Source organism: Bombus huntii, chromosome 6, assembly GCF_024542735.1.
Source record: "Bombus huntii isolate Logan2020A chromosome 6, iyBomHunt1.1, whole genome shotgun sequence".
NCBI lineage: Eukaryota > Metazoa > Arthropoda > Insecta > Hymenoptera > Apidae > Bombus > Bombus huntii.
Genome location: NC_066243.1, coordinates 9,236,904 through 9,258,336, shown reverse-complemented (window position 1 = coordinate 9,258,336; position 21,433 = coordinate 9,236,904). Strand labels below are relative to the sequence as shown.

The window sequence follows — 21,433 nt, the reverse complement described above, 5'->3', positions numbered from 1 at the left end:
TTCCAAGTCTTTATAGGGACGTATACTAACTTGTTTCAATGTTTACAAACATACAGGAGTTCACGTTATTACCAATTAACCCGAATATTGCAAAACTTCTTTCGATATTATATTCATCGAAATAGACTCATTCTTTATCTGAGAATCAAATATGTCAACTAAATTTGTATATCTATATTTATTCTATATTTATTATAGATATAGGAAGGAAATAAAATTCGGAACGTATTACGATCAAACAAAGCCACAACAACTCGTTCGCCAACAACATTGATTCTCTCATAGCCGAATTCGTGACACGAAACACAGCTATAAATCCGACACCCTTTCGGTGTCGGGGTGTGCGCATCAAATCTCAGTTTACCCTGAACGACGCAATCAGCGGGTACGAGGACGCTCAGAAGCGGCAATGAGGCAAAGAAATCCCAAGGGAGCACTCGCATTAGCGTGACCCGTGTTCCCACGACGATGAAGGAGAGCGAAGATCTCCGCGATCTGCTGATGTTCTCCGCTCTCTCTTCTCCACTTGGCCCGGTCTCGGAGCTTTTCGGCTATGATCCGGTAATTACCGACGAAGCTAGAGGTCGCCGGGTCTGTTAACGTTCGGCGGCTAATGGTATGCACGGCTGAGCGAAATAAAAAGGCGGCGACCGCGGACAGAAATCAAGGGAAAAGAAAATAGGCGGACAGCGAGGCGGCGGCTCACAGTGGTTAGAAAAAGACGGTGAAAGATTCGAGCGGGTGAACGATGAAGGAAGGCCACGCGGTTATGCGCGGCGACTATGCACCGACCACGAAACAGGGCCCCGAAACGACTTTACGGGAATTACACCCGCGAAATCGGGGAGATATGGAGCCGCGAAATGCGATGTGGCCATCCGTCACTCTCGCGGCCCACATGTCCGCGCCTGCCTTCCAAACCGGCTGCCTGCCTGCCTGCCTGGTTGCCTGGTTGCTTCTTTGCTTCGACTCTCCGCTTCGTCTCTGTTCGTCCCATCGTCCGCTTGCCTTCTCCTCTACCACGTGTACAGGTGGTTCTACCGTTGCTACGCGACTTGGCATGGAAGGGGACTGCGAGGAGAATCTTCGATGATCCTGATAACGGACTCGTACATCGAGGTTTCAACGTTGATTTCTTCGGGCGACCAAGGAGAAGCGGAACGATCGATTGTTACAAAGTCATGCGGAGAGATTTCACGTACGAAGATTTTCGACAGCATCCAAGTTTGTAACAACGGTGGCCCTGTCGTAGTTGATCGGCCATGATCGATTTAACGATAAGCGATATGGTAAATGAAGCTCGGAGCTCGCGATTCGATGCAAAGATCGGTAAGTGCGACGATCGGGACGAAGAGGATACGTGGAAGCGCGCGCGATCGCACTTAGCGAGCTTTGATTTATGAAGCGATGACGTTTTAAATGAATGTCCCGAGTGCGGATCGTAACGCGATCTGGCCACACAGCACGCGTGTTCCCGCGCGATATCGCGCTCGTAATATCTCTTTTACGCTCTCGTGTACCGGGCCCGAAATGAATATAAAGTCTTTGTCGCTCTAAATTTATACGGTGATAATAAAATTAGCGGTCCGCGGTGTCGGAGGCGGCGGCTGCGGGGCATCTTTCATGCGCCACAAAAGTGCCCTCCCGTAATAAACGTCCGACTCGCGGCACGCTTTTGCGTTTGCCAAGAAGATCATAGATACGATTCGCAAGGGGCCTTCTTAACGCGTGGAACGTCGATTCGCGCGACCAACCGCGCACGCTCGTAATGGTCAGCGTGATCGCGCGCCAGACGATGAGGTATCCATGCAAGAATTTCGGTCATGTACCAAGGAGACCACTGTTTGAGTAAAAACTCATTAAGACGACCCCCACAGAGAGTTCTCTTAGACAAAACTGACGATGCTGATGATGCTGATCCCGGCAGACAGGCTGGAGCCTTCCTCGCCACAAATTCCTGGAAGAGACTCCTGCAACTCCGCCTACCTGGACAGGTGCGCGGTTTCTGGCCTAGGGCAAGAGAAGCGGGCTGGCTTCGGGTGTCAAGAGCGTATCCCTTGAGTTATTGCATTTCTCGAGTTCCAGCGAGTGCTGGACGCCTAATGATTTCTTTCTTTTCTTTTCCTTTTCTCTTCTTCTTCTTCTTCTGGAAGATCGTCAACGTTTTCTGGGTCTAACCCGCGTAAAACGTTTTCAGCTGGATCACACCGTGCGAACCGCTTCACCTTTGCACCTCCTGCCCTTTGTCAGACCCTCCCCGACCCGAAAGCGATCCTATCGTACAGTACACGAATGTATCTTTGAGTCAATCTATGACTTCCACCAGATAACTTTCTATTATCGTGATCGCTGGTTAAGTTGCGCTCTGGCCCATGAATCACGAACTCGCACGGCTATCGTCCGCGACGTACTTTTCACCCCGGTGGCTCCTTGCCTCCTCTGGGAAAGTGGAACTTTGAAAATTGTTCCTCGTCTGTCTAACTGTGAGCTATCTAATGTCGCGTCTGTGGAGATGTTTTTCTATCGCCCGATTTCTTCTAATGAAACGCTATCTAATGACACCAAAAAGAGGTTGAAGAAACATGTGCGAGAAAAGAAACCCTACGAAATCGCCACGCGTTGCTACGGTGTTAAAAAATGTCGGTTGGTCTAATGATAAACGAGCGCGAGCTCATAAACGACCGAATGATACACTCGGGAGCTCATTGTCCGAGTAAGTTTTCAGGTGGTTCCCGGCTATTGTCGGTGGTGCCGGTTCGCATTGTTGCTGCGCCGCCGCGCAAGATGAAACGCTCGAAAATCTTCCGGGGGCGGAAAAAGAAAAGACGAAGGAAAGAAAAGGGAAAGAAGGCTCGTCCGGCTGGGACAATGGCGATTTCGTTACACGATCTTGGAAATGGCGGCTAAGATCCGAGCCTAGTGAAACTTTCACCGCTCTGAATGACAATAGAGTCTGTGGTTGTTCGATCCGATTTTTGTTTTCCGACCGGCCAATTTACTTTCCTCCATGCTTCACGCTTGCCGACATTCCGAAAGCTGGACCGTTTTCACGATCGTTTCTCACGATCGAAACGATGCTTCGTAAGCGAAAAAAGGTAGAACTTCTCTAAGGACTATAAACAAAATTGAAAAGAATTTCGAGATCGTTAGACGAACATCTTCCTAACAAGGAGAAATCTACGAATAGGCGTAGCGAGGTCCCACAAGGAGGGATGACGAACGCGAATCGATCGTGGCATAGATCACTGTCATAGATACCCGTGAAAAACGAGCCAAAATGAATATACATACTTTCAGCGATGATCGCGTCGATCATCGACCAACCGTGGCATATACTGGCAACAGAGTTGAGTATATACGTTGTGTCCGTATATTCGGAAGTAGAAGGCGCAATAGCACCCCTTGTAAGCCCCCTTCCTAGCCAGCCCCTTAACGTCCTTCCCTTCCTGCGGTGGTCGTCATTGTTTCATTGTGTTATAAACGCATTGCGTGTGCTTAGCGCGTGAGGCGAGGGTGTATCGATTGCCCCGCCCCCTGCTGCGTAGCCATGACGACACACCCTATCCTATCTAACCCCTAGCCTAACCTCCAACTTCTCTACGTTTCACCCCTGCGCTCACACCCCCTCTCACGCGGCAACGAGCTTTCTCTTCAACGCGCTTCTTCCTTCTCACCACACCCCTGTCATCCCCGAAAAGCCCTGAGCACGTCCTCAAAGAGGACGAGGTGACGCTGGCTGGCCAAGGAAGCCCCTGTCATCGCTCCACGGAACAACCGACCCGTCACGACCTTCTCGTCTTGTAGCCTGTCATCTTTCTCGGTCAGGCCAAGGATTGCTGGCGAGTCTTTACCTTTGGTCAAAAGGGCGCATCGATAACCGAATAGATATCGTGTCTTCGAGTGTAAATACTCTGGTAGAAGTTGATCGAGCGGAAGAGTTCGAAAGGGTTAAGTAGGAGTCGAAGGGATTCTTGAATTCTACTTTCGTTCTTTGTGAATTGCGTTTGATTTCTATAATCGAGGAATTAAAGTTAGCGTGTCAGTCGACTTCTAACGTACCTTCCTTAAACGCAGCTTTTCTTGACTTTGAAGACTCGAGCCCCTAATTATTTCCTTCCTCTTTAATTCTGTCTGTCCTTTCTCGCGAAAATGAATAATATTAAGAAGGTAAACCTAGAGAATGTTTGCGGAGAGGACTCATGTCACACGTCCAGAGATGACAAACTATGCGAAACACCTCTCGCCGGAAGACAATGGGTCAGTCTGCAAGAAGGCTCCCGTTGTCGAGTGACAGAGTATCCGATCTGTCACAGCGGTACGTCTCGCCTTAATCGACTCTGCACAAAGCTAGCCTGTTATTAATTACCGGAAGCTTCGTATTCACGCGTGACTCGTATAGTTCGCCCGATATTCATCCCCAACGAAATATCTGAAATAATGTTTCGTGACTATGAAGAAAGACGAAACTGGAAAAGCAATCGTGATTGTTTCACAGGAGTCTCGTTTCGTCGGGAAATTTGCGTTACGTCCTGAAAACTACAGTTCCCGGAAAGTCGAGGTAGAAATACGTTTCTCCGTGGCTAGGCGAAATTTCTCGGGGGCCCAGAAGGTCTCGGGAGAACGAGCTCGGTCCTCGTGGGTCCCTCACCGGCACAATACGTCTCATTATGTTATCCGCGCATCTCTCGACACGGCCATTTATCATTCCTCCGCCCGTATACCGATATATCGATCCTCTCCTTACGTGTGTAAAACTCTCTCGGCCTCTCTGAGCCCCGTCGTCCAGACTGTTCGTCCTTTAAGGCCCTGTTCTCCTCTCTCCTTTGTCTATTGCGGGAACGGCTACGTCCTCGTCAAATGGTGTAGGCCTCTGGCTCGCTCGCGCGCGCCATCGCGTGGAAAACAATCGGACCAGCGATCGTGCGAACGATAGAGGATCGCTTATGAATATTGTATCGCGAGAGTCCTTCGCGTGGGCCAAAATAACGATCCCTTCTTTGTGATCGACGTATGTAAATAGCCATCGGTGGTAGGAATTCCTGCCTGGACTGGTCCCCTGATTTTCGTCGAATTGATCGTCTTGACGAGCCGAGTCAGGTGAATTCGTGCCCCACGCGGAATATCTCGTTCGATGTTATTGAGCAGCGAATCTTGACGTATCGAAAATACCTCGGTGGGTGGTCCGATAAATATATCTCTACTTGCTTCTTACAGTCGGGCGTACACGGAAGATCATGAAGGGAGGGTCGAGTAAAACGGTTCGGTTCGACAATTAACTCCGTGAGTGCGAAGAAGAAGTTAACGAAAGGAAAATAGGCAGAAGATCTCGTTACAGTATCCCGGTGCACGGGATAACTGGTACAAGGATCAAAACAGAGTCGGTTCGCGCCACTTATTATTCATGAATCGCGGCCGTGGTCTCGCTAATGTGTCTGGCTTGCAGTCTCCCTGCGAAACGCGTGCGCACACAGCCGCGTGGTTACACGCACGTGGGTGGGCATGTAGGTATGTGCGCAAATGAGAGCCAGTAGAAAGATCGTTGGACGGCCCTATCTCGGCTGCATGTGTATATGGGAAAGAAAAATCATCCATCACGTTCGAGGCTATCCAGAACTGGCAGTGCCGGACGGACCATGTTTTAGGCATCGGTTCTCTATGGACTCCCGTCATAAAATTGATGAGCGTCTTTGACTAATTTATTACGCCGAAAAAACCGCACGAAATTCATAATGATCAGTCTCGATGCCGAGATACGCTATTTTGCTTTTATATCGGATGCTTTCGAAAATCTTCCAGCTCCATTGTATCCCTCAGACATCTACCAGTTGTTTTCCCTTCCAGACAAGTGTCTTCGGCATGTACGGAGGAAAAAAATAACGTTTAAGTTTCGCGTATATCCCGAGGAAAATCCTAAAGAAAAAGCTTAACTTTTGGTTAACGTTCGCGCATTCCTCGACATCAGAATTCCTCGCCATACGTACGAATAAAATATTTTACGTGTCGAAGTATCTTCGGTGAATCTTCGCGCAGATCATCGAATTAGAGGCATCTCCTGGACGCCTGAATACGCGTAATATCCGACAAGCCAGAGTGGTGGCCCGATGCGTGTTTACAACGGAATTCAAAAGGCTCATCCAACTGCAGAGCTTAATTAATAAACTCGCGATCTTATCGAGCGCAGCAAGACACACATCCTCCCTACTGTACCATCCTCGTTCCACGATGTTTCTCACCCCTCTTCTTGGGCTATCCTCGTCTGGCTGCCAGGACGAAGGTGGCGCGCGAATTTTTGAATCGGTCAAGGGAGCGCTCGCGAGCGTGAAAAATGACGCAATTTTCGCGGCACGCCTCCCATAGCGAACCTGAATCTCTGGTATAAAGGTGCCTATTAGGTATACCTACCCGTCCTCCGACTGTACCAGCCATTGTACCGAACTTACGCGGATCTAACGGGTGATACGCGGTAAAATACTCGAAAAGGCGTGACAGCACGAATGTTTAACTAAAGTACGATCTCGTAATTTCTCTAAAGATACATTAGGCTTTGATTATTTTACAAATGACGAGTCTATGAATCTACGACATTTCCAACTACGTTGCTTTTATTATACGTCTATACGAGACGTAAGATCATGACAAATGCAGGAGAGGAAAGAAAGATTCGAGTAACACGAGTTACTTTGTCTCCAAAAGATCGAGCTTCGAAGACTGGTCCGGCGACTCTTCCCGGACAAACGCAATTTTTCATCCTGTCAACGTTTCCTCCTCCCGTACGAAATTCAATTACGCTATCAGTGGTGAATGGAACTCGGCAATCACCCCGTATACTCGCGCAGGTATGTAGGCGCAGTGAGCGCGGGCCCCGCGCCACACAACAGCGCAGAACTTTATGAAAGAGACAGATGGAGGCGAGGGCGCGTTCGAACATCTGCCGGTGATGTACCCCCTTGATGTCGATCAATTACACCGACGTGCACGGACTTCGCGTACGCTAACACTATCCCCGCAACACTAAACAATCCCCAGTTACCTACACAGTCGACGTATTCAAATTCGGACCAATTGTGATCCTCGACTATATATTTCGAACGTTAATACGAAAAATATATTTGTAACATTCCTATCATCTTGAAGTAAAAACGTCTGAGAGAAAGGATCTCCAAAAATTCGAAAAAAATCAAAGTTCTACGCTGTATTTTCTAAAAATATGAAACTTCTTGCAGGTAAAGAAGAATGCCGACGCTGAAATTTTCTTCGAGTCGGCCAAGTGCTATCGAGAATTCGTTAGACGCGTACGAAGGAAGAAAAAACTGGTCGCGACCATGTGGAATTAAGGATTCATAAAAAGGCACCGAGGGCTACGCGACGACGATCTACACGGCGAAATGATCGAGGAATCGCGCGGATCTACCGCGAGAAGGCTCCACCTAACAGCGGATCGTACACGCAGGGTAGGATTCTCGCCTCTCCTCCGATTGGTCGACACGTGGCCCGCCATTGTTTCATTCACGCCTGTTGCACGTTTCTCGTTTATCTCGTTCAGGTCGGCCCGGCTCGGTTCGAACCCACTCGCCTCTACGGGACACGATCCCGATCATCGTTTCTTCGCCGGCTATATAAATGGCAACGCGATCGACGTTGACTGTAATGCCGGTTGTGAATCACCTCGCTTGAACCGTCGCGAGCACGAGCAAAAGAGACGAAATGAAGGAAAGATGGGGAAAAAACGAAATTTAAATACCGCGGCCGGTTTTAGCAGCGGATCGTTAACGAAACGTCCGTTTCAACGTGGTCGAGCCTCTTTTTCCTGAAACGATGCACCGGATCGTTGCTTCCTAACGTTCGATATTTCAAGAATCCTCGAAACAAGAATGCGTCTACAAACGGAGTGAAAAGAGTCAAACGCGTCGCAGATCACCGTGCCGAAGTAAACGAGGTTCGGTCGCAGAGACGAGAGGATGTCGATCATCTGGAAAGAGAATCGGAAAGGAAGGCAGGGACAGGGCGGTAAGAGAATAAAGAAATCCTTGTAATCCTGGAAAGCTAAGCCGACAAGGTGGAGGATGATCCTGACGATGTACACGGGGAAGGCTCGCTCCTTTCGAACCTGAGAACAAACGGCGCGCGAAGTCAAGCCGGACCACTCGAGCGAACCAAGCCCGCGGTACATAAAGGACCAACAATGCAGGACGATACACAGCTGCCTTGTAAAACATAGAGATCCTGTGAAGATACAAGAATATCTTTGGCTACCGCATACCTCGGGGTGGTCTCCGCTGGACCTCGTGTTTTTCACCAAACAACCATTTCCACGAACATCCATTCGAGAAATTCTCAGTCGAATTATATTATAACAGAGCAACGAAGATTAAATTAGACAACCCTGAATTTTACCAAACCACTGTCAAAGAAAACGGTCTTTCAGATTGACGATAAGATATTCATTATGCAAGCCTTGAAATACGATAAGAGATCGACTAGAAAGAACACTCGCAAGCGAAAACAGCAAAAATCTGTGGATTTTTTCGTATTCACAGTCCTGTGAAAAGAAATTCGAAGACGGTGCATCGTTATGGCGATCATTCCGGCGGAAAAGTAAGAAGGATCTTTTGCTGTTCCCTGGCGACAAAGTCGTCTCGTAACGCATCCAGGAATTCGAAAACCCAGTAGGGTTGCGCTTAATCCGCAGAAGCAACAAACAACGATCTCGAGGATATACGACGGACCCGCGCGGCAAGAAAAACTGTCCGTAAAGCTTGGAAGAAAACTCGGATGATCGGTTACTTGGCTCGAAAGGGCTTTTCACAGCTTCTAGGACTCCAGCTAATCCAAACTGAATAATACGAAATCGGTTGCACCGACGTCGAATCAAGATGGGACTGTAATACCAGTCGATGGCACTAATCTTCTTAGGATGCTTTGCCAAAACCCGAGGCGATCGGTGTTTCTTAAATACATCGCTTGTTATGGAAAATAACAGAATTTGGCGACACATCCAAATATACTTCTTTGCAAGACACGCAGGAAAAGATGAATGTTCAACTTATTTCTTAATATTTTTCATTTGATCATTATGTATCTTTTATATCATACAGATATATATATATATATATATATATATATATATATATATATATATATATATATATATATATATATATATGTGTCGGAGATGAAAGGACATCGGAGCCTCCCTTTTGGAATGTTGGGGAGAACCCCAATACCCTAGTCCAGACTTTTACTATAGCTACACTTAAGTAATAAAAAATAAGAAATAATTTTAATGTTCCAATCCGATTTTATGACGATGGGCTTGGGCTCGAAGTGACATAACGAGTTACTGAACGTAGCCACGATCACGGGAGGGACGTGATATCTAACAGAGGTATGGAATAATTATAAGCTCTCCTTAAAAACAAAGATTGACCCGAGAGGTGGGGAGAGGACTATATAAGGGCAGTTCCACTTGGACTGAGAGAGAGTCTATTCAGAGGAGTACTACTTGCACGTGGAATGACACCAGGATCGTGTATCACATCGCATTCGTCGTCCCGTTGGCCGTGGATTCGTTATCGAACCCGAATTCATTGTCATCGACCATCCGAACGCCGCTGTTACTTGTAGCTTCTTGTAATAATCACATTTGTACCAACAAATATCAGCTATAACCACGATGGCAAATTCATATAGATAGTTATACAGAAATTATTGTGAAAACTAGAAAGAAAGGAAAAAATATTCAGTCACTTCTTTACAGATAACGTGCAAATTCGCATGTTTGTAATTTCTATACAAGAACGACGCGATATTAACATTGTTTCCGACTCGGCCAATTTTCTCCATCGTTTATGCCCATTTCGTTTACGATAATTTAACAACAACAACGTCGTAATAAATACAATTGTTAAAGAATAATTTCATCGTATAACGCTAACGCGTTTTATGCTGCGCGATTGCATTTACACGCGCATTATGTTCCAGACAATTTAATCGAGGACGTTAACTGGCTACGCCGAGTTGGCTTAATGCCTCGCAATGAAATGTCGTGTGCTTTTCTTTAACCGGGCTGGCTCGATGAAAGGTACATCATCGAGCGACGAGTAACAAGGCTAGCTGGTTTTTGTATCGACTCCGCTGCTGGCCGCGTGTTCGTGAAAGCTATTCGCCCGATGGTAATGACGAAGCGATGAAAAATTGCATAAACCTCTCGTAAATCACGTTTTATTCATCCGAAAGTATTCGAACTCAAAGAGACAACGTCTTGGCTGATTCCACTTCGTGTAAGATGAAAATTTTCTCGGAAAGACTTCGTTATACAGGACAGAGAAAATAACAAGAAGAAAGAGAACGTAAGCTTCGGGAACAAACACCTGTCATCGAGAAGGAAAAGCAGGGCGAGAATGTCGGAAATACGAGAGAGGAGGAAAGAGGTCAAAGAAAGAGAAAAATGAAATAGCTAGGTTCAGGAGGCAGTTTCGTATCTCTCCCGGGCCTGATGCCATCCTAGCATCCCCGTGTCCATCGCAGGACTATAATTTGGTCCTTGGAAGTGCCACGCCCACGTGTATACATCAGCCTGCTATCGAGATCTCCCCACGCAGATAAAACTTGTCACTTTGTCGGTGTATGTATATATGCGCGTCAAGAAGCGCGGAATAGCGGAGATGAGGAGCTAGGATAAAAATTCTGACCAGAAAAGTAGGAGGATCCCTCGGACAAAACAGCATCCGAATCGACGATGAAACAGCCCTTTGTATCATCGAACTATTTCCAACCCAAAAGATCGAACCTTTATTCCATTCCATATTATTCTTTGATATTAATCAAATAATTAAATATGTAATGCTCAACCTCGCTTCCTCGGTTTTCATATTTCTCTCTTCGTCCCATTTTCGCAAATATAAAAGACATCTAATATCAGAAAAAATATTAGCGATAACAAGTCTTTCGTATTTGATTCAAACTTCAGATGCTTCTTAAGATTAGAAGTACACTGTTCGGAATTGATAAAAGATTAAGTTAATTCTAATTGCAAAGAAGGAATCTCAAAAGTGTCTCGTCATAACAATTCCTTTCTTCGTTATCGATATAGGTAAGAAACAAGTCACTAAGCTTCCACTATTAGCCAGAAGCTTTTTACTCGGGTACGCAAGGGCAGTGTCATGACAGGCAACCCTGTCGTTCTTGACACGCGTTACATTCGTGTAGCGAAGTATCAACCTGTCAAAAGATGTGGCTGGGTGTGAAACCCAGTACGCGTACACGCATACATGCGCCCTGCCAGCGCATAATATACCAGGTGACCCTCTTCAAAGCGAACCACGCCTAGTTAGCCACCATTGTACGCGGAGAGACTTTATGAACTGGAAACGAACAATCGTGACAACTTGATCGTTATACCAAACCGTGGTGGATTCCGTCGTTTTTCGGGGAAAAACGACTTTTCCATGGACACGCGCGTCGCGCCACTTTATTTATAAGCGTGAAAGAACACGGGATATATGGGAGCGCGCGAGCGCTCGTCCCACACGAGAAAAATCCGGGTAAACACGCGTAATCCACGGACCTGTGCTTAGAGCCACTATATTCTTAATCCCGATTCCACGGAATCCTATATCTATAGCCATAAATTCAAACGATCGCGTGAATGGTGAATATATGAGAAGTTGAGTATTTTATTCGATCGAGTCAGTGGTTCGTTGCGGATCCAATTTATCATTACGGGAAGCTTCTAGTTAAGCCTTTACGGCTTCGATATCGTTAATTTAACGTAATTACTTGGATGTTTCACATATTTTTGTTGCTCCGTCCTTAAGAAAATAATCAATGAATCATTGCAACGTGGATCGTTTTAATATAAATCGTTCCAATATAGATTCGCGTTATTTTTCAAGGATAATCTTTTCACGATGTAACAAAATGATAAAGAATTCCGAATGAACGATTTAAGAAACAATTAATCCTTATCCTCAAGATAGCTTGCATTTCTGGTATCGAATATCGAACACACGTACTTTCAACTTTTGACAAGAAACAAATAATATTTGTCAATTTAATTTGTAATTAATAAATTGCATTGTGTACTATGACACTCGCGATGAGAATTTTCTAACAGTATAATCGACGATTCGTCTGATTCTTTCCCGAAGCTACACTGTTAACGGGTTAAGTACAGAGGAAAGAACGAGATAAATCACCGAAAAGTCACACCAACTCCCGTTGGATTAATATCTAATAATGGTAACCCACAAGTTGAAGATAGTTTCAATCTCCATAAAATCTAATATACGATATTCTATCCGATTATACGCGCGATGTAATCCCGCGTGTCAAGCGGCGTGATTAAGTGCGGAATATTCGGCGTTGAACCGGCGCGCGATTTTAATTCATCTTTCGGGGCCACGTGCTTCCCAAATTCCCCTTCCCCATTCGAAAGTCAACGCATTATACCGTGTCAACGATGACAATTCTACGATCGTTAGCTTTTTACGGCCCAATTCTGACGCTTCATACCCTGCTCGTCCTAAACAAATAGAATCAGTAACCAACGAATAAATATATGTAAAGCCATGGTGGCCATTTAACGCGAAACACCATTTGGTAACACGTGCACACTGGATTAATATACCGAGATTAAATATTTGTCTAGAAACAGAAACGTCCGATGGGAAAAATCAATAAATTTTGAAATTTAATAAATCGATAAATTTTTGAAATCAATAAATTTTCGTTGCTCTTTGTGTATCACGAAGCGGCTTAGTCAGTGACGAATAGATTGCAGATGTTTGTACATATTTATGCAATTTATGGAAAGCTGAAAAGTTACAGAATACATATAATATGAAAGAAATGTATAAAATAGCCCAAGTACATGATAAAATATCTAGTACAAATATTTATAATTAAAATATTTATATTATAGATAAAATATCTAAAACAAATATTTATTTGTATTCCATTATATGATATTTATAATATTTATAAAAGATATTTATGGAAATACTATGTAAAAAATAATATCATGAAAAAATTTGATAGAACGTTAAATCATTATTTGATAATACTAGTTACAAGTCGAGTGGTTAGCACGTGCGGATCCCCGACGTCACCGCGGTGCGTTAATATCGAAAGCATGACCGAGGGTAACCATAAACGAAGAACAGGGTCGAACAGCCGTAATACAAAGTCGGTTTTTAATTAAATAACGAATGATCGAGCACACTGGACCGGATTTGTAGCCTCGATATTATTCATTTACTTTTATCATCCGAAAAGAAAAGCCAAGAAGACAAAAGAACTCTAATTGCGATCGCAATAAAAATTATCTTGCATTTCTCAGGACACACGGTTCGAGAAGAAGCCAGTAAACAACATCGTTAATTTTCTAGAAGCTGTTATCTCGCGCAATTGCTTGTTTTTCGCGACGTCCCGCGAGTGTGCTCGACCTCCAGGAAAAACCATCCAGATAATTTTCCTTCTTTTTACTTCGCGTAAGATTGTGAAAATATTTAGTGCGTCGTTTTTCCAGTGTGATGTATGATAAAGGGAACGACGAGTTTTCATGTCCGGACAATAACGTGATCGCGTCGGAGGCGGAGCAGCGTGAAAGTATCCGCAGGGCACCCCGCCCATTAAACACGAACCTGTCGTGGAAAGAGGTAACGAATCCCCGTAGAATCGTCGTTCTTTTCACGTAAATCTTCCTCCTGGAAAGAAGAATCCAACGGAGCAACATAAATTCGTGGTTGGTTTACTTTTATCTAATTATTCCCTCGTAACTCAACGCTTAACGAGCTGCAGCTTCTTCGAAAGGATTCTCGATTCAATCGACGCGTTGTCTACCTTCCTTTCATACGTAAAAAACTTCGTCTATATTCCCGATTATTTTTCCACGTTAGCGGACAAATTCGTATAAAGCGGCATCGTTTGTAAAATGTCAAATAACCGATGCTTTGTTACGGAAACGATTTACTCTCTGGACACGATACTCATCGGTAGAAACACCCGGGGATCACTGACCCGTTCCCTGAATAAAAATCGTTTATTCTACCTGACACTAGCGATTTATTAGCGTTTGCAAAGCGATCTCGAAAACATCCATTCTTATTTTCTTTGCAATCTCATTTTTACCAGCTGTTACACAAATCCGTTTACACCGAACATTAAAATATTACTTCCTTAAAATACTCGCATAGCAGGAAAAATAACTAAACTCTGGTTTACAAGTAATAGAAATTTTATAGATTTACGGTACGTATTCGGAGATTTGACAACTGATATTCTTTCGTATATCTTTCGATTAAGCGGTGATTCTCTAATTACGGCAATAGAAGCGAATGATTTTTATGATTCTTTTTTTTAAACTAACTACTAGTTATACAGAATTTTTTGGGATGTAAATATAGTCTTGAAGTACAAACGTAATTCGTTTTTATCTTTTCTCCTCGCCTTCAGTTTAGTAACTTTCTAATCTGCCACGTTTAATAATTTTTTAAACTAGCGTGCGCGATAACCGAAAAACTAATTGATTGATCTATTTACGACAAAGTTCTTTCAATTTGTTATAAACCGCAGCAGGAATAGAACCGCAAACTTTTACTCGATTATTTACTCATAATACTTTTTTAAACAACTTATCTGTCGACGAGAGTAAATCTTTTCTCCTAAATGAGAACTTTCCAATTTTCCATGTTTTTCTTTCAAAGATAGGTTCAATCCCGGCGTAAACTATCTAACTTTGAGCGAATGCGTTAACTTTTCTGATGACTGTATCACACGCTATATTGCGCGCCAACATTGTCAAACATAATCGCAAGACTCATATAACGTACAATAAACAACAAAAAGAAATGAAACAGAAAAATTACATTTGCAAGATTAAAAAGTCTACTTCCGTAGCTAGCTAGTTTACAAAAAATTCATTAGAATCACAAGCTTTTATTGTTGTTTCTAATTTTTCCGATTTAAATGTTGTACGTTAGTCGTCGCGGCTAGTACGACGCGTCGGTAGCCCTAGCGTTAATATTCGACGTTATCCAATATTTGACACTATCAACAGTAGAAGAAACAAGTAAACCGGCAAAATCACCGATAGCGGGCCTCGTTCGAGCCGGAAACGGTACGTAGTCCGGAACAGATATCGCGTAATTAATCACAGACGCGTACGACGCACGGCAGCATCCTTAAATAATCCGGCAGCGGATCGGTCGAGGGGAGGATCGAAGATCGGTCGGGATCAGATGCAAATCAGATTCATTAGCGTTAAGCCGGAGGAACGGGGACGGAAGGCGGAGTCGAGCGTGGAGACCCTGCGACGTAAACACCGCCAGCACTGCGTCAACCTCTGCCCCAACTTCGCCGAGGGTTGTTATTGCGCGGTTACGCCAACTCTCCCCCGCCCCCCCCGTGACATTCGTCTCCTTTGTGAATACGTACGTACACCTTCTCGAGATTTTTCTTTTGGCGTTCTCCTTTCAAACGACCACCAATATCGGCCAGGGCGCGTGTTAAATTTCGAATCGACGAAATTTTGTCGAAACTAACGTATTTAAATAAATCTTCCCAGAGATAAATCCCTCTAGAAATTTCTCTTTGCATCTATTAACACCGAAACGACAATAAGCATCGAGCGGTCAGTGCGTTATATCCTAAATCGAATTCTATAGTTTCGAAGTTCGAAACTTATTTCTATCAAACAACGATGAATACCTAACATAGCGTATGTTAAATTTTGAATCTAATTTTACGAAATTTTTTATCGCGACTACTGTTTGATATATCGTATTAAAGTAAAAAAATGTCTATTTTGGTGAAGTTTTTAACTGAGTAAGGAAAAGTTTATGTCGGTTTATTATTTTCTATTTAAGAAGAGATATGGTATTGTCATGAATTTAATAGGTGGACAGAAGAAGTCGCAGAGGAAGGATCATCACGCTCGAAGAATGATCGAAACCGATTATTACCACGGGGAGAATACAAACATCGCAGTGTGTGGGGCTCGCGTTCGACGGTTTGCCTGGGGAAACGACCACGGAGCTATACTCCCGGGATTACAGGGATTACCAAAAGACTATATCACTTTCGATCATCCTATGCTGACGCCCAAATGTATTTCACGCCAAGTTATCCCTTAATCGCTTTGCTTTTAGGAGATCGTTATCATACTAGTGTTAATCAGTCCAGAATCTAAAAATTCTTTCAATTTCCGATCTATCAAGTATTCTACGTATTTGGAAACGTAATTAATATTGCTAGGAAGCCATGCAAAGTAAACGATTTTTTCTGAAACAGTAATAAATTCAAGACAAAGCTATAAACAAAAGACACGACAAAGACGCCAAAGGATACAAGAAAAAAGATGAATAATCTCTAATTTCCGGCGTGACAATAGAAGACGCGAGCCGGTGATAGAGTGGCCAACTTTTTCCCCTAGCGAACGATCGCGTCAATTATGCGAAACCGGGCGTAATGAAAGCGGCTCCCTGGAAACCAGTCGAAAACAAACTCTGAAAGGATCTTGGCAACCCCTAATCAAGTCCCGTTTAATAAAACGCCCGGCCCCCTTCCCACCCCCTCCCGACCCCAGCCACCGTGGCACGGTGTCGTCCCTTCGTGGCTAATCTGACTTTGATTAAAGTTTTAGCGACACCTAAAAGCGTGCCGCCCGATAGAAGCCAGCGTTGGTACACACGCGTCCCCTACGCGGAAAGCTTGGCTAGGAGGCTAGCCAGTCGCTCGTGTAAGTCGATTTTTATTACGTTCCGGCGCATACATTACCAGACATCGGTAGAGACACGCGGTAATGGGCTTATCGACGCCACGGGATTACGGTAATAAAGCTACGGAGACGCGAAACCGCGCGACAAGTCGCAGCGCCGCGCCGCGTGCAAGACGCAGTCTGGACCATGAGTTCACGAAAGAGCTTATGAAACGTTTTTCGAACCATAGAAATACATACAGTTGCTCACGAAAGTATATGAATACTGTTCACAGAAAAATTGTATGTATAATATCGCGTGTATTATATGAAACATTTGTGAAACTTCATTAACGTCGTATCGAGACACGACTCAAAATGTGTTTACATCTTACATGCGTTTACAGAATAAAATACAGAAGTTAGAAGGCAACTTACAAGACATAAAATTAGAAAGAAATTAGTGTACGGCTTGAATAATGGTCTGAAACATAATTAATGGCAAAGATAGTCTCATTGAATATTGGAACTTATTAATATAATGGATAACTGATTGTTTAACTAATTTTGTAATCTCTGCGAAATATGCTATAGTTGTAAAATTGAATTACTTAATAAAAGTATGCATATTAAATATTCCAATAGTTATGTTCGGGAGTCACTGTACATTAATCAATGTTCTGTTTGAACTCTTATTGATTACAAAACTAAGTGTTTGTTTAAATGGATTATTATCATACGTTAACCATAAATATATATTTTATCTTGTGACTTGATTTAGGTGTATATCTATATATGTATAGGTATACACATAGCGTTAACTAGAGCTAAAAATATATTTTTATACATATAACCTTTATGATAGAATGGTCAAAATTTTATATTTTGAGACCTTCGTTGGAAATGGTTTGAAGATTTATTACTTATCAGGTATAACAGAGTACACCACTTCTTATAAGTATGTATACGTTAGTTTGTAATGACAATATGTAACTGTTACTAATATGTATGAATTAATGAAATATACATTGTAATGCAGATATATTTATATATAATAGAATATATGTATATAGAATGAATATAAGTAATGCATAGGAAGGCTCAAGATATAAATTTTGGCTTTTTGAACATAAAAATCGTACATTACCAATTGACGAAGAAAAGAAGCGTTCGTATAACCTTGCTCTTCTCTTTGCTTTGTCCCCTTGTTATTGGAAACCGTGGATTTACGTTACGATGAACGAATACCGAGTTCTATTACGAAATTTTCGTTCTTCACCATGTTTCGCAAATAATCACGCTATGTAACAATCATTACTCTAACAAATTCACCTACAATTCACAAAACGTAATAATTGCGCGCGATTTATGAGCACTCAAAAACGGTGCAATTCACCACGCTATCGTATAAGTAATATCCTCTAGTGAGAACAAAGGAAACTAAATTTGCTGTTTTGCCTGGTAAATTTAATTTTGTGTAACGTTACCTAGTGGAACACGACATTAGGTATGAACTCCATCTATCGATGTATTTTGATATTAAAGTGCATAAGCCAGTAAATTAGATAACTTCTTACTATCGACTTGGCAATCCCTAAAATGTGGAACATGAAACAGCATTGAATATCAGGTCTATATTAAATCTCGTCTGTGTTTTTACTTCTTACATATCTACGGCGTCTTCGTAAGTTAATTACGAATATTGACATTTCGAAGCCAATATTCTTGTCTATTCAGACTTAAATAATATAGTTTTATTTATAATCACTTCGTGTTGCTTGTATGATAAGTATAAGATTGAGATGTAATGTTAGGTAAATTTAAAATATATATTTGTCTACATAGTATTTTAATGTTATTTACACAAACTTGTATTAAGCAATAAACAACTTTATGACATAAACATTGTAGGGTTTCTCCATTATCACAATACTCAAGTGAAATATCAGTAAAATAAATAGTGTAAATTATTTTCACAACGATATAATTAAACATGTCAACTTTGGAAGATAAGATTTTAGGCGAAAAGTTGCACTATTATTGTAGTAGCTCCAGCGAAGACGAAGAAAATGATTCTGCAGACTCTGACAAAGAGACAGAAGATGAAAAATATTCACAAATCATTACGGATTCCATAGAACCATCGTTTTCAGAATGGGATGGCACTTCCAGCAATACAGGTCCCAAGGGTGTCATAAAAGTAAAATTGTGATTGCGATATTTAATGAAAATTTGGAACTATAATGTATATTTCAATATGTTTTAATCGTATTTTAAGGATTGGCAACGATATAAACAACTGCAAGCAGAAAAAAGAGATGAACAAGAAAAAGAAAGACTTCAATTAATAAAGAAACTGAGTCTAACATGTCGTAGCTCTTTAGATGAAGAAAAAGAGAAAATTATGCAAACTGATCCTGACCTCGCTGAATTATTAACCGATGAATTTCTTCTACAATATCAAAAACAAAGGATGAAAGAGATGCTTGCAAGAACTGAGAAACTTTGTTTTCGTAGAGTAATTAATTTGGAAACAGCTGATCAATTTTTAGAAGCAATCGACAATGAAGACAAATCAGTGACAATTGTTGTTCATATTTATGAACCTAATGTTCCTGGCTGTGAAGCTATGAATGGTTGTTTAATATCTGTCGCAGAGAACTATCCCTTTGTGAAATTCTGTAAAATTTTAGGTTTGTACTTGAAACATTTATTTGCTTTTACATCACCAAAATTATGATATATAATATTACTTTTGTTACAGGTTCAGTAGCTGGACTCAGTAAACATTTTAAGAAAGAAGGAGTTCCAGCTTTGTTAGTTTATAAAGCTGCTCAAGTTATAGGAAATTTTGTTCATGTAACAGATTATTTAGGAGTAGATTTTTATGCCTCTGATGTTGAAGCCTTTTTAATTGAACATGGGATGCTTGCTGATAAAAATTGTGTACCTCTTATCACTTCACATGATGAACATGCCTTATCAGACAGTGAATAAATGAAACAAACTTTTTCATAATTCTGAATATGTTCTTCCTAATACAATTTAATAAATTTAACAGTTCTTATCTATTTACTCCTAGGTAACACAACTTAAAGAATTGTAATAAATATTATTTAAATGTAATAGAAATGAAAATGTCTGAAAATAATACCTTTTATGGGTAGAAATAAATTTATATATATATATACATATACATACATATATACATATATATATATATAAATTTATATATATATTATGTGATATCAGAAAGTACACATAAACAGTATATATATTTATATTCATTTTTATACAAGATATAAATTTATATAGAAATACATTCAAAATTGATTTTCTTTTGGGCAAATAACTTAAAGTTTTTCTAATAATTGTTTTTTTTTCTCGATAGCTTTGCAAAAATGTAGATAAGTTTTTAAGATTTCATTATATTCTGTGTTTTGTAACTTCTCATATTGTTTTTTCAAGTTTTCCTTCTCTTTAATTTCACTCAGTATTGCAAATAATTTCTTATCTATGGCTACATTTAATGTTCTGAATGCATCAATCGTTATTGGGGTCTCCTTATACATTTTTATAATACATGACAACTTTGTAATCTTTGCTTGCACTTCTGCAACTTGCGCTTGCAATAATATGTGTTCTGCTTTTTCCAAATAAAGTTTACTTACATCTTTGTATTTTAAGGTATTCCATTTATTCATCAAAGCCTTACATTTCATAATATCTGCTTCATATTGAGCACATAATTCTTCAATTTTATCTTTCCATTGGAATATTTGTATTTCATGAGGCTCAAACATTTTTTTACGCATATTGCCATCAATTGATCTTAGAGTTTCCTTTAGGTTTCCTCCTAATTGTTCATATCTAAAATATAACATAACATTATTAGATTTACTCTTTTAAATGTAATAAATTTTAAACAATGATAAACCTTAATATAAATTCATGTATCTTCTCTCGTAGCAGTGTTTCCACACAATATTTAATGTCTAGTATTTCTTCATAACTAAGATCAAATTTTGGCAAATCTGTGATTCCCAAAATACATAACTCCTCTTGTATATTTTTTGATGTAGATGGCAAATGCATATATTTGTTAAGCTCATGAATTGAAAGTAATCCTTTTAGTTTAAAAGCAACATCATCAGACAATATCCCATTTACATTCATTGATGCCTCTTTTATGCATTCTAAAATTACTTTGCTTTTTACATGTTCTCCTATGCTATCTTCGCATGAAGCAAGACATTTTATAGTTTTTTCTAAATGGTTAGATTCTTGATTTGTAGTATTTCTGCTTGTATTGTAACTCAAACTACATTGTTGTTCAAATAAGTTTTGCAATGAATCTATTCTACCAAATATTCGACTACAATTCAAACGAGAAATTCGGGAAATATCTAAAAATAAATGAAATTTGTTCTGCTATATTATAAATCTTTTCCTATTATACATTTATATTGTGCTCAATTTCAAAGATTTTAATTAGACAATAATTTACATACCAGAGATCTGACTTAAATCGCCAGAACTATTCATATTGTCAACTTCTTATAACTCCTAACTAATTACTACGATTGTTTTGGAAAGTCTTTCAAATTCAAACGGTTGAAAAAATTATCAAACTAATAGAGAAGAATGTGTACTCATACTTTTGTAAATTCCCTACATCGTAACTATATTTAAATAATTTTCGTGCGGTGTTAAAATAAATAAAATTAAAAATAAAAT

The 21,433-nt window shown here is 41.0% G+C and overlaps 2 protein-coding genes and 1 long non-coding RNA gene across 4 annotated transcripts in view; 1 reads left to right on the top strand and 2 right to left on the bottom strand.

The window, feature by feature from the left end:
- LOC126866352 (uncharacterized) overlaps window positions 1-18,130 on the bottom strand; it is a 112,578-nt gene extending 94,448 nt beyond the window's left edge. Inside the window, exon 1 of the long non-coding RNA XR_007689856.1 lies at window positions 17,844-18,130. This is a non-coding gene — a long non-coding RNA (uncharacterized LOC126866352). The remainder of the gene's footprint in view (window positions 1-17,843) is intronic.
- A 121-nt stretch (window positions 18,131-18,251) lies between these two features.
- LOC126866342 (phosducin-like protein) lies at window positions 18,252-19,754 on the top strand. Of its 2 annotated transcripts, none has more exons than XM_050619807.1 (4): window positions 18,252-18,510; window positions 18,608-18,896; window positions 18,975-19,389; window positions 19,461-19,754. In XM_050619807.1, the coding sequence occupies exons 2-4, from the start codon at window positions 18,690-18,692 to the stop codon at window positions 19,691-19,693; spliced, it is 855 nt and encodes a 284-aa protein (XP_050475764.1). In that variant the 5' UTR covers window positions 18,252-18,510; window positions 18,608-18,689; the 3' UTR covers window positions 19,694-19,754. The 2 variants fall into 2 exon arrangements, with proteins under 2 accessions (XP_050475764.1, XP_050475765.1); XM_050619808.1 differs by having other exon boundaries at window positions 18,253-18,380.
- Window positions 19,755-19,952: 198 nt separating this feature from the next.
- Window positions 19,953-21,426, bottom strand: LOC126866340 (uncharacterized). The gene is made up of 3 exons (XM_050619804.1): window positions 21,208-21,426; window positions 20,634-21,102; window positions 19,953-20,566 (listed from the first exon to the last, which is right to left on the bottom strand). Exons 1-3 carry the CDS (start codon window positions 21,239-21,241, stop codon window positions 20,050-20,052), a joined length of 1,020 nt encoding a protein of 339 aa, XP_050475761.1. The 5' UTR covers window positions 21,242-21,426; the 3' UTR covers window positions 19,953-20,049.
- Between the last annotated feature and the right edge of the window lie 7 nt (window positions 21,427-21,433).

Coding starts and splice junctions, on each gene's coding strand:
- LOC126866340 (XM_050619804.1), bottom strand. CDS start 21,241: ATGAATAGTTCTGGCGATTTAAGTCAGATCTCTG. Junction 21,103..21,207: donor CGATTTAAGTCAGATCTCTG/GTATGTAAATTA, acceptor ATTTATTTTTAG/ATATTTCCCGAATTTCTCGT. Junction 20,567..20,633: donor ATACATGAATTTATATTAAG/GTTTATCATTGT, acceptor GTTATATTTTAG/ATATGAACAATTAGGAGGAA.
- LOC126866342 (XM_050619807.1), top strand. CDS start 18,690: ATGTCAACTTTGGAAGATAAGATTTTAGGCGAAAAGTTGCACTATTAT. Junction 18,897..18,974: donor GTCCCAAGGGTGTCATAAAA/GTAAAATTGTGA, acceptor TCGTATTTTAAG/GATTGGCAACGATATAAACA. Junction 19,390..19,460: donor GAAATTCTGTAAAATTTTAG/GTTTGTACTTGA, acceptor CTTTTGTTACAG/GTTCAGTAGCTGGACTCAGT.